At 36.7% G+C, this 12,764-nt stretch overlaps 1 protein-coding gene across 1 annotated transcript in view; it reads right to left on the bottom strand.

Annotated features, from left to right (window-relative positions):
• Positions 1-5,853: 5,853 nt before the first annotated feature.
• Positions 5,854-12,764, bottom strand: part of LOC308251756 (adhesion G protein-coupled receptor E2-like) — a gene marked incomplete at both ends in the record, with an annotated part of 103,898 nt that continues 96,987 nt past the window's right edge. The window contains 5 exons of the mRNA XM_080675461.1: positions 5,854-5,868; positions 8,121-8,231; positions 8,315-8,483; positions 10,461-10,552; positions 10,959-11,025. Coding sequence (XP_080531587.1) covers positions 5,854-5,868; positions 8,121-8,231; positions 8,315-8,483; positions 10,461-10,552; positions 10,959-11,025 — 454 coding nt within the window. The remainder of the gene's footprint in view (positions 5,869-8,120; positions 8,232-8,314; positions 8,484-10,460; positions 10,553-10,958; positions 11,026-12,764) is intronic.

Genomic DNA, 12,764 nt, shown 5'->3' with positions numbered 1-12,764 from the left:
CCCACCTACCCACCCCTGCCTTCCCTCTGAGATTCAACAGTCTGTTCCATGCTTCTATGTCTCTGTATCTATTTTGTTTGTCAGTTTATTTTTTTAATTAGATTCCACATATGAGTGAGATCATGAGATACTTGTCTTTCTCTGACTGGCTTATTTCACTTAGCATAATACTCTCCAGGTTACCCCATGCTGCATAGTATTCCATGTTGTAAAGGTACTACAGCTTTTTAGTCCACTCGTCTACTGATGGGCACTTGGGCTGTTTCCAGATTTTAGCTATTGTAAATTGTGCTGCTATGAACATAGGGATGCATACATTCTTTCTGATTAGTGTTTTGTGTTTCTTAGGATATCCAGTGGAAACTTGGTTCTCAAACCTAAGGCTGTTTGAGAAGTGATTTGTTCGAAAACAGAATCATTTTTTTCCCATTAGAAATAATGTAAATTGAATTAATATGTTCCAGACCCCCAAATGATTCCCTGTTTTAAACTTTTTATATATAGTACATGTCTAATGTACTGTTTAATCTATAAATAAACACTTCTTTTCTTAAATTTATCAAACCACATCCTACTAGCCTCAAAGGAATTTTTCATATATCACTGCTCCCGAAATCTATCACTAGCTAGTTACTTTTCCTTTATCCAGTAAACAACAGTTTTTCTACCTATTCAATTGCCTGTGATTGTTGTTTTGTCAGTGCTTTCACACCCTTAGCAACATTAGCTCTCTCTCTCTCTCTCTCTCTCTCTTTTTTTTTTAACACACTCTTGATGGCCTCTTTAGGTTTTTAAAGTTGTGCCAATCCTTCATTTTGCCAGCAACAAATGCATTCTCTTCTTTGTTTGTTGCCTGAGAGACACATTTGTTATGCTGAGGTATCAGCATGAAAGAGTTGTCAGGTGGAAAACTGAAGTTTTGGTTGATGACTGAGACTTTTTAAAAAATATATATATTTCATTGATTTTTTACAGAGAGGAAGGGAGAGGGAAAGAGAGTAGAAACATCGATCAGCTGCCTCTTGCACACCTCCAACTGGGGATGTGCCTGCAACCAAGGTACATGCCCTTGACCAGAATCGAACCTGGGACCTTACAGTCTGCAGGCTGACACTCTATCCACTGAGCCAAACCGGTTAGCGTGATGACTGAGACATTTTTTTCTGTGAACAACTTGGTCAAGAACTGAATTGTTTGAGATGGAAGATTTTCAAGAAACGAGGTTTAACTGTGTTCCTAGAAGTGGGATCACTAGGTCATATGGCAGTTCCATTTTGAGGAAACTCCACACTATTTTCCATAGTGGTTGTACCAGTCTGCATAGCCACCAGCAGTGTACTAGGGTTCCTTTTTCTCCACATCCTCTCCAGCACTTGTTTGTTGATTTATTGATGGTAGCCATTCTGGAAGGTGTGAGGTGGTATCTCATTGTCATTTTAATCTGCATCTCTCTGATGATTAGTGACATTGAACATTTTTTCATATGTCACTTGGCCATTTGTATGTCCTCTTTGAAGAAGTGTCTATTCAGGTCCTCTGCCCATTTTTTAATTAGATTACTTATCCTTTTGTTGAGTTGCATGAGTACTTTATATATTTTGGAAATTAACCCCTCTATTTTTTAATAACTAATTTTTTTAGAGAAGTTTTAGGTTTACAGCAATGTTAAGAGGAAGTTTTACCAATTTGCCTGTCTACTCTTGCCCCCACACATGTATAGCCTCCCTCATTATCAACATCACTCACTGGTATGGTGCATTTGTTAAAATTGATGAGCCTACATTGATGCTTCATAATCACCAAAAGTCCATAGTTTGCATTAGGGTTCACTCTTGGTGTTGTACGTTCTATTGCTTGCATACTTTTCAATTGATCGTTCTTGTAAAATTTACATGAAACACCTTCTAATAAATATCTTCCTATGAATACGAGAGTATTTCTCTAAGGTAGACTCAAAGAAGTGGGATTTGTGGGTCCTAGGATATGTGCATCTTAAACTTTCATAGCTAGTAACAAATTGCTGATTAAAGTAAGTGTGTATATTAATTTATCCTAGTACTTAATGAGAATATCCATTTCCCACTCTGGTCTAATGAATGTTGAATGTTATCCAGCTCTATATTTTTCTAATTCCTGCAATATTAGCTTCTTGTATTAATTTCAGAATTCTTGATTACTATGTCTTAGCATTTTTCTTTTTCTGTTAATGACCTATAATTTTCTAATATATTTTTAGCATTTTATCATTGAAATTTAAAAATTATGGATTAATCTCTTACTAACATAAAAATATTTTATGTAGTCTTCAGGCTTCATTAATGGTGTTCTTTATTATCCAGAAACTTTAAGTAGTAAAGCTTGTTAGTTTTTTTTATGCCTTTGGATTTTGATTAAAGGTATGTTGTTAATGAAATTTTAAATTGTGGCCTCTGTTTTCTTTGAAATTTCCCATATGTTCATACATATTGCCCTTTTTCCAGGAGAATGGGGTTTCTCAACTTTGGGGTAACAGAAGAGAACATGACATTTCCTGTTAAAAGTTATTCTCTTTACACCTTATATGTTTTTGTAGACATTTTCTAGTTTTTAATAGTGAAAAGGTAGACATCTGTTTTTAGCATCTGTATTATATAAGGGAGTTTAGAACAGAGTTTCTCAACCTCAGCATTATTGATTGACATTTGGGGGGCTGGATACTTTTTTGTGGCTGCGCTGTCCTGTACATTATAGAATGCTGAGCAGAATCTCTTGCCTGCACTTACTACAGTAGGTACCCCTCCAGCTGTGAAACTAAAGATGTCTCCAGAAATTGCCAAATGTTCCCTAGGACAAAATGTCCCCCAGGTGATAACTACTACTTTAGAGCCTTTAACATATTATTCATAATTATTAAAATTTTGTGTCTGTTAGTTTAACCCTCAGTGTGATTGTGTCGAGCTTTTCATGGACTGTTTTTGCTGATGTATTCCATAATTTTTGGTTGAATGCTGGAAAATGTGTGTAGAACAGTGGACACTAAGGTTTATATTATTAATTATTGGCAGTAGGCACACCTATATTTTTACTAGAATATTTTTGAGAGAGCTATCTAGTGGTAGTCATTGTATCCGGGTTTCATTATATTCCAGTGCTACCTTGTTATCTTGTGCTTATGGTGGGGCTGTTTTGACAGAGGGTTTTCATCATTTGCTTCATTGTCAGCTGTAGACGTTCCCTGTGAAGCTTCATCTCAGAGAGGGTCTCTCCACATTCCTGCCACTCCCTCAGAGATTCTATACTATCATGATTACTCACACTTGGCCCTTAGCAGTTCATTAAATATTTAGATGAATTATTTTTAACTATTCATTTTGCATCCAAATAACTTCCCTTAGTGCTCTGCCATAAATGAACCAGTTCTCCTGGTGGTCTCTCCTTGGATGATCCTGTCTTTCTTTAGATTTTAGGTTATTTTGTTGCCTTTTACCTCAATTGTCTTATGGGTTCAAGAAAATTAATGATTTTGTAGTTTACATGGATTTTTTATTGTTAGGTTGGGAGCAATACTCATTTCCATTTTTTGTTTGCTAGGCAGAGAAGTTCAGCTTCTCTCAAATTTCTCCTAATATTTTAATAATATTGTTTTATCATTTTTGGATTTTAAAATCCATTACCATATAACCATGCAAATTTATAGTTTCATAAGATATCTATTTACAAAATTACTTTTGTGCAGAGGAAAAGACATTTTCTGCACACCTAGGAATTTATATTAATAAATTAATAACTAATTATTTACTTTTATGATACCTTTACAATTTTTAAATTGAATTTGGAATGATACAAGAAACACTCATATATCCTTTAGAGTCAACAATTATATAGTGTTACATTACATACACATACATTTTCTTGCTAAAACCTTGATATTTATCAAATATTGAAGAATCTAAAGAATATTCTCCACATAACTAGAATACTATTATTACAAACACCAAAGAATATTAGTAATTTAATAAGTTTAAAAATTTTTATTTTAAATTATAGTTGACATACAATATTATATTGCAATATAGTGATTAGATATTTATTAATAATTTTAATAATTGATACATATTCAAATTATTTCATTTGCTTCCAAAATATTTTTATAGCTGTGTATTTGAATCAGAATACCACTTAGATTGACATTGGATTTGATTGTTATGTTGCCTTTATCTGTTTTCTAGAATAGCCTTAGTCACTTTTAAAAATATTATATTTTTAAATGATACTGACTTTAGAAGAGTCCAGATCACCTGGCTTGTTGAATGCACTATGTTCTTGATTTACCTGATTGTTTCCTCATGATGTTATTTAACTTGTTATTCTGTTCCATGTATTTTATGTATACTAATACTCAGGTCTGAAAGAACAGGTCCCAGCAAGCTTTTCTGTCATGGGCCAGTGAGTAAATACTTTGGCTTTGGGATTTTGCAGTGTCTTTCACAACAACTTAACACTGACATTGTAGTATGAAAGGAGGCATAGACAAAATCCATCAACACATGGCTGTGGACGTGTTCCAGTAAAGTTTATTTATAAAAGCAGGTAGATGCCTGGATTTAGCATGCATGTTATAGTTTCCCAACCCTTGATTGAAATGCTGGATTAGATTTTGGTTAGACTGATTTGTCAATAATTCTTTATTTACACACATAGGATGTTGTAAAGTCACGTCTTATCAGGAGATAATGTTAGATTGCCCACTATTGACAATGTTAAGCTGATTATTAAGGTCATATGGTAACTGTCAGATCTCCCTATTGTAAATGTGCACTTTGGCCCTTGTAATTAATCAGTAATATATGAGGTGGTATTTTTGGCAGTGTGGGACTAGCCTGTCCTCCAACAGCCTTTTACATTTTGTTTTAGTGGCCATTTACTTGATATTGCAAAATCATGATTTTCTAATTTTATCTCGTCTTTTACAATTACTAGCTGATATTTTTAGGTATCACGATGGACTCATGGGTGTTTTTAATGTTATGCCCATTTATAGGTATTTCCCATATGTTCAAATTATACAAATGTGGTCTGTGGAAATCCATAGGGAATTTCTTCCAGGTGAAATTGCTCTGGATTGGGTTTTGCCTAGATGAAATAATATATATAAATACAACTACACAATATACTGTAGCAATACACACCTTGCACACAACTCAAATTTATAAAATGCAAGGATGTAGAAACTATTGATTTTACTCTAACATTTTCTTTACATATAAGCTTTGTGAAATCAGGAACTGGATTTGTCTTGATCTGTGTACAGCACATGGTGAATAAGAGAAATATTTTTAAATGAAAAATTAGTAAGTCTTTAGAAATGAAGAGTGAAGTCAAGGCATGTAGGGAGAGAGGCCAAATACAGGTATTTGAACATTACTCTATTATGTCGTTATAAGATAGACATTTGATGATGGTTTTCCTTGTTGTATATATTTAACTTGAGGAACATTTTTGTAGAAAAACAGGTTGAAGTGGAGGGTTTAACCCAAGACAACTGAGGAATTGGGTCATAGCTCCTTGACTGTGCTGCGATTGAGCTGAGCATGCTGTGTGGAACAGAAGGCCACAATTCTCTAGCAACTGAATGTCAAACATTTCCTGTATACTTTCTCCCACAATGGTGCCATGAAGAGTTACTTGTAACAGACACAAAAAATATTTTCTATATTCTTTGCCCAAAGGATGACAATTCAGTGTTTTCCTCATTTTCCATGAGACAGGATCATCTGGTTTAGTTGTTAATTTCATTCTCCTGAGATGGAATGGATAAAAATGATACTGTATTAAAAAGTGCAAGACGTGTACTCTGAAAACTATGAAAGATTGTCAAAAGAAGTCAACCTAAAGAAATGGAAAAATATTGCATGTTCATGGATCAGAAGACTTACTAGTTAAGATTGCAGAACCTCCACATTGATCTATAGATTCAACAAAATGCTTATCAATATCTCAGTGAAATTTTTCTCAGAAATTGACAAGCACAGCTTAAAATTTATATGGGTCTTAAAAGGGTCCAGAACAGCTGAAACAATCTTGATAAAAAAGAAGGAATTTGTGGCGTCAATTCCCCAATTTCAAACTTGCTACAAACTATAGTAATCAAGATAGATGATGGAAGAGAGTTAAGTGTACAAAAATAAAACCTTATATTTATCGTGAATTACTTTTGACAAGGATGTCAGGACAATTCACCGATGGAAAGAACAATCTTTTCAATAAATGATGTTGGGAAAACTGGATATCCACATGTAAAAGAATGTGTACATCACACTGTAAAAACCTCAAACCATTAAAAATAAATTCTAAATCATATACCTAAATGTAATAATTAAAACTATAAAGTTTTTGAAAGAAAACATGTATAAATCTTATGGGCGTTATTCAATTCTTTTTTAAATATGATACCTAAAGCACAAGTAAACAAAAAAATAGATAAATTTCACTCCCACAGAGTAAAAAAAAAAAAAAATATGCATCAATTGGATCAAGAGTGTGAAAAACCAATCAAAAGAACGGGAGAAAAAAACAGAAAAGACAAAACTGGATAGAGTAAATGAAATGTAAAGAAGATGAAGACAGTTCAGCCAGAAAGTTAGAAAGAATGCCAGGGATGTTGAGATCTAGGAACCAGGAACAAAAGAGAAGTTTCATGATGGAGGCAGTAACCACAACACCCAATAGTACTAAGAGGACCAAAAATAATTTATTTCATTCAGTGATATGAAGGTCATTGGAGGCTTAAGAGAGAGCTGTTTGGTGGAACGATGGAGGCACATACCAGTTTTGAGTGTTTGAGGAAGAAGAGGGAGGGATCAAATGTATAACTTTAATTTTAATAAGAGAGATTTAGCATTTTGGCAAAGAATGTGGTTGCAATGATGCTGTTGAGAAGGTGAGACTGTGCAAGGTTCAGAGAGAGAATGCATGAACAGTAATGTAAAGTTATGGAGCAGTCAAGAGTGTTGGGAACCAAAATGCAATAGAAGGACTAGCCTTAAAAAAGTCAGAAGCACATTTTGTCTGTGGCAATAAGATAGAATGAGGAGAGAATGAACCAGATGTCCAATGCCTTGTGTTTTTGAGAGCACAAAGTTGACCTTGTTTCATCCTGCTTACTTGATTTGCTATGGAAGAAACTGATAGAAACATCTGCCAGAAAGGAAAGAATTAGAAGAATGGGATTCTTGATGAATGGAGAATTTTGGAAGGATTAGTTGTAGAGGGTTGGACAAAGAATTGGATGATAAATATGCATAAGGCTTGGCAGGCAGCATGGTGGGTCCATGGAAGTTGGAGAAAAAGTGAATTGTCTGAAAGCCTCGCACAATCCATATAGAACCTATGAGTCTCATTTTCTTTACCTACCAAATGGGAACATAATAATACTTATCTTCAAGAGCTGATGTGAAGAGCATGTGAACAAAAATCACGAGACAAAATTTTATAAACCAGAATATACGTATGTTCATTGCTATTGCTGGGATCCCTCCTCAGCCTTTTGTGAATCTCCTTCCTGGCTTTGCATTATTTGTATGTGTTGAAAATTCCAGGAACAATTGTAGATTTTTAAGGAAAGTCTCAAATCGAACCTAACACTTATTTTTACCAGCTTTTATAACTATATATGCCATGTATTTATTGTTCTATATATAGAGGGTAGCATGGAATGAATTGGGATAAAGGATGGTGCTGTGACTGTGCACTTTGAGCAATCACAGCTTCAGATCATTAGTTCCTGCTTGTTGAGCTGATCAACCATAGCTTCTCTCTCTGCTTATGAGGAAATGTTTTATATCTTTTTACTAAGTAAAATTAGAAACCACATGCACCATGTCTCACAAAGTGAGTGCTCTACACACAGGAGAAGAGAATCATGGGCAAGGGTCAAGGTGAGTACATCAACACAGTGAGTGGAAGTACAGGAAGACCTCCATTGTTGACATGGAAATGCCTTGGGATGGGTCCACAAGTAAACTCAGTGGGAGCCATTCTAGGGCATCACCGGCTATATGTCAGGTTGTCCAGTGTGATGGGCATGAGCTACTCAAGTGGATCTGCTAGTGAAGTGCTCTGGGAGAAATATGTGATCTTACCACATTGTGTTTGGAGACTTCAGACATAGCCCTGCTGGAGAGTGTGTACTTCTCAGAGTCGGCTTTAGTTTCCTTGACCCCTTTCAACCATTTCTTGTATTGCTCCCGGACCTACAGAAGCAAAGCATGCTCTGAATTAGCTCACTGAGAGGACTGAGAGTGGAAAATCCTGGGTGGAAGCCAGACAATAGTACCTGCTGGCTGAGGAGACAGTACACCAGGAAGATGAAGACGCCTTGCAGGCTGTTGATGATGGTGAAGAGATAGGCCATGGCATGAGCAGCTGGACCCACCTGCAAGATTCCCAGACACCATGTGCAGCCCAAGATGAAGAGCTGAGCCATTGCTTTAAATGTCAACATCCTGGGTGGGAGGAAAAGAGAGGTCCGTGGTGCACCCAGAACAACAGAATTAAGGTCATCCTCATCTCTACCCCAGGGATGCATGACTGAGTTGTGATCAACTTTGATAACTACTCTCAATGATCCTCTGAAAGAAATGCTATCAGAGTTTATCATGTCATTTTGACTTTGAGTGAACATCTCCCATCTTGAACAATTTGGTTCTCAACCAGGTTGTTCATGGAAAAAAATGTCTTGGTTAACTTCAGTTCTTGACCTAATAACCATTTCATGCTGATACATCATTATGACAAAAAGTGTCTCTCAGACCACAAACAAAGGAGAGAATGTGCCAATACGAGTCAGTTTACAGCTAAACTTTGCCTTGTTAACATCTCAAGAAATTGTGCTGTGAATATATTTATTTATTTATTTATTTATTTATTTATTTATTTATTTACTTTTGTTGTGGTGAAATGGATGATTAGCACACTTCTAAAACATGAAGAGGCCATCAAGAGTGTTGATGTTTCCCTAACTGGTTTGGCTCAGTGAATAGAGTGTCGGCCTGCGGACTCAAGAGTCCCAGGTTCGATTCCGGTCAAGGGCATGTACCTTGGTTGCGGGCACATACCCAGTAGGGAGTGTTCAGGAGGCAGCTGATCGATGTTTCTCTCTCATCTATGTTTCCAACTCTCTATCCCTCTCCCTTCCTCTCTGTAAAAAATCAATAAAATATATATATATTTAAAAAAGAGTGCTGATGTTGGTAAGGGTGTGACAGTGCTCATAAAACAATGAAGGCAACTGGAGAGATAGAAAAATTGTTATTGATTTGGATAAATGAAAAGCAGTTAGCCAGTGACAGCATTTTGGGGGCAATGATACATGAAAAAGTGAAGATGCTGCATACTGACCTCTAGAAAGATACCCTTGAACGAGTGCTAAAAATGATTAGTTTAAGGCTAGCATTGAGTGGTTCAATAAATTTAAGAAAATAAGTGTTTGTTTATAGATTAAACAGTAATTAGACATGTACTGTATACAGGAATGGTTAAAACGGAGCCATTTGGGGGGTCTGGAACAAATTAATTCAGTTTACATTATTTCTAATGGGAAAAATTGATTTTGTTTTCCAACACTCCGCTTCTCGAACAGCCTTTCAGAATGAATTAAGTTCAAGAACCGAGGTTCTGCTGTAGTGATAATTCATAATGTGGGCTTCAAAAAGATCATGATGTTTCATGAATGCCCCTAATTTACTTCAACTGGCATTACTGGAGACATTCTGTGTACCTGATTCTCTGTGCTGGGTCCTGGGTATTAAAAATAACAAAGATAATTTCTGTTTTCACAAACCTTATAGTCTCATGGAAAGATGAAAACAAACAGTCACTTAATATTTATTATGTGTGAGGACCTCTGCCCAGGTCCCATCCAACACTATTCCTATTTTCATTCTCCATGAACTGAGTGTGAGCATGGTTTTCCTAGAATAGAGGCCATTCATTCTGTGCTAAGTTTAGGAAAGCAAAGGATGCCCCTAGCCTTTCACAAGATGTGATATGTGGATAAAGAACCTGATTTTCTCAGGTGTAGGAGTGGAGAGGGCAGAGGGAAGAGCATCCATGAAGGTGTTGGCATGAATGTGCATGCTGGGTTCTGGGAACAGTTATGTGATTTCCTAAGTGTTCTATAAAGATAAAAATGTTCTGAGACCTTCTTCATAGGACCATGGAAGTCATTCATGTTTAACAGAACAAAGTCAATTTTCTCTGTGGCTGAGGTAATTTCATGCCGGAGTTATGGAGAAACAATGTTTTGACTTGGGTTTCAGCAGCAAACCACAGTTCCTGAGCTGGTTTCCAGAGAGGGTGGCTGCACCTCTCTCCTGACCCCCCAGAATCCCCATGAAAGGACACCAGGAGCTTGGAACCATAGGGTATTGCTCCTGGACCACGCTTTGTATGGGGTGGTGTGCCCCTCTGATCCCTCTCACCTCGTGTTCTGGAGGGTGGACACATCCCTGTTGAGTGAGGAGAGCTTGGTTTTCAGAATCCAGACGGTCATCAGAAAGAAAGCCAAGTTAATCTGTGGAAACCCCACAAAGCATATTGAATATATTCCACATCTGTATTCCTTCCTCCTGGCTCATCCAATACCTAACTCAGCAAGTAAGATGCTTTCATATTTCATAGCCATCATAGAAAAAGGAACCAAACATCCAGTAACTCAGGCTTATGCTTGTCCTGTAACTGGGGTGATCAACTTGTCCCAGTTTTTATGGCAATCTCCACATTTTAGCAGTGAAAGTGAGATGTCTCAGGAAATCCCTTTATCCTGGTTTTAAAACAGAAATTTTGCCTCCTGTATGCCTCCTCAGTCCTGGGCAAACTTTAAAGATTTCTCATCCTGCCTGTAACCCTCCTTATACACCTGCTCTTTGATAGACCCTAAGCTGGGCAGGAAGCATGCTCTCATGTCATCCTTTACTCACAGAGAAGATGGTACAGACGGGGCCAAGGAAGGTCCATATAAATCCCTTTTGTGTGCTGAGCCAGCATCTAAAAGAGATATGGAAAGAGACTGAAGAATCTATTTGCCTTTGTGGATAAAGACTTGGTAGACATATCCTTCACTACCCATAGTTTCTTCTTCCTCCTATTGCTAATAGTGTTTCTTTCTTTTTGATAAGAACCTTTAAGCTAAGATCTATTCTCTTACTAAATTTTAAGTATACAATACAATATTGTTAATTAGGCCATATACTCTAATAGATCTTCTTATCTTATTACTCTTTCATAACTGAGACTTTGTGTATGCCCTTGATGGTGGTGCTGGTCCTGGTTGTATAGTTTAGTTCAAACTCATCAGGTTACAGACCTTAACTATGTATAGCATTATGTAAGTCCATCATGCCATAATAATGTGGTTTTTAAAAGGATAAATTTATTTTAAAAATGTCAGGTATGCTGGCAGAAGAAAATATACATTTTTACATGAAAAGATAAATATCAATAAGTAAATTAAATTATGGTTTATTGGAAAAACATTGTGTCTCCTCTGTATCAGGACCTCTGCTTGACCTGAAGACCCAACTGCAATTGAGATAGTCTGGTCTCAGTCCTCAGGGAAGGTCACTAATTAGACAATAGAAACAATCAAGATGATGAGTTTTATGGTCAAGTGGGAGGAGCTACGAGAACACATAGCTAGACAGCTTGCCTCGTCTGTGGTATAGGAGGTTCAGGTAGTTGGGAAGGGTTCCCTGAGAGAACTGATTGTATTTATTCTGAGATATGAATGGATGAGCAGGTGTATAGAAGGTGAAAAAATTAGGGACATGCAAGATGATAGTAAAAAAGATGATGACAGTAACCTGATAACAGTACTAAGATAGGGCTCATGTGCATTACATAATTTATTCCTTATGACAACATTGAGACTCAAGTGATCACAGGTTGGTATCTAATGCTTAAGGAAACATAGTAAATCAAGGCCACACTGATAGAAATGATAGAACTGGAAATGATCCCATGTGAGATACTTGTGAATGAGTTGGGAGGTGTGAGTACATTAAATTAGCTGGACCCACCAGAAGACTCAAAGACAACCCTGCTAAGACAATGCTGGTAAACCGCACCCTGTGGGTCAAATGGGGTTGCCACCTGATTTTGTAAATGTGCTTTACAGGTACACAATTACACTCATTCTCTTGCATATCGCTTATGGTAGCTCTTGTGCTACAAGGACAGAGGTGAGTAGTTGCAACAGAGAGTACATGGTCCGCAAAGTTGCAGCCCTTTACAGTTTGCTAACTTTTATGCAAGCTATATAGGAAGGCCACCTGACCAGGGCTACTCCGATGGTGGTGAACATTAATTATATCAACATAGGAGTCTGTTTTAAATGCTGGATTATCTATATTTGATCCCAGTTTTGCCAGCAACCATCTGTGCGATTTGGACCAGGTCAGTAATCTCTGTACCTCCATTTCCTCTCCTGTAAAACTCATATAATACCAGTTCTACCTAAGTGGGTTGTTGGGAGGATGACTTGAGCTGATACATGAAAAATATTGGGAATATAGATCACATGTCTAAAGTGATTTCTAAATCTTAGCTCTGGTCATCACAATTTCATCATCTAAATAATACTCCCCCCCCTTTTTTTAATTGAGGAGAGAAGTAGGTTACACCAACCAATGCTATCCCTTCATTCCCATTTTGCTTCCTAGAATATTTAAAGCAGTCCCCTCAATTAGTACAATGAATATTATAGTAATATACATTTACTGACATAT

This window comes from Plecotus auritus (assembly GCF_963455305.1).
Source record: "Plecotus auritus genome assembly, chromosome: 6".
Taxonomy (NCBI): domain Eukaryota; kingdom Metazoa; phylum Chordata; class Mammalia; order Chiroptera; family Vespertilionidae; genus Plecotus; species Plecotus auritus.
Note: the sequence above shows the minus strand (reverse complement) of the source record. Positions and strands in the feature narration are given on the sequence as shown.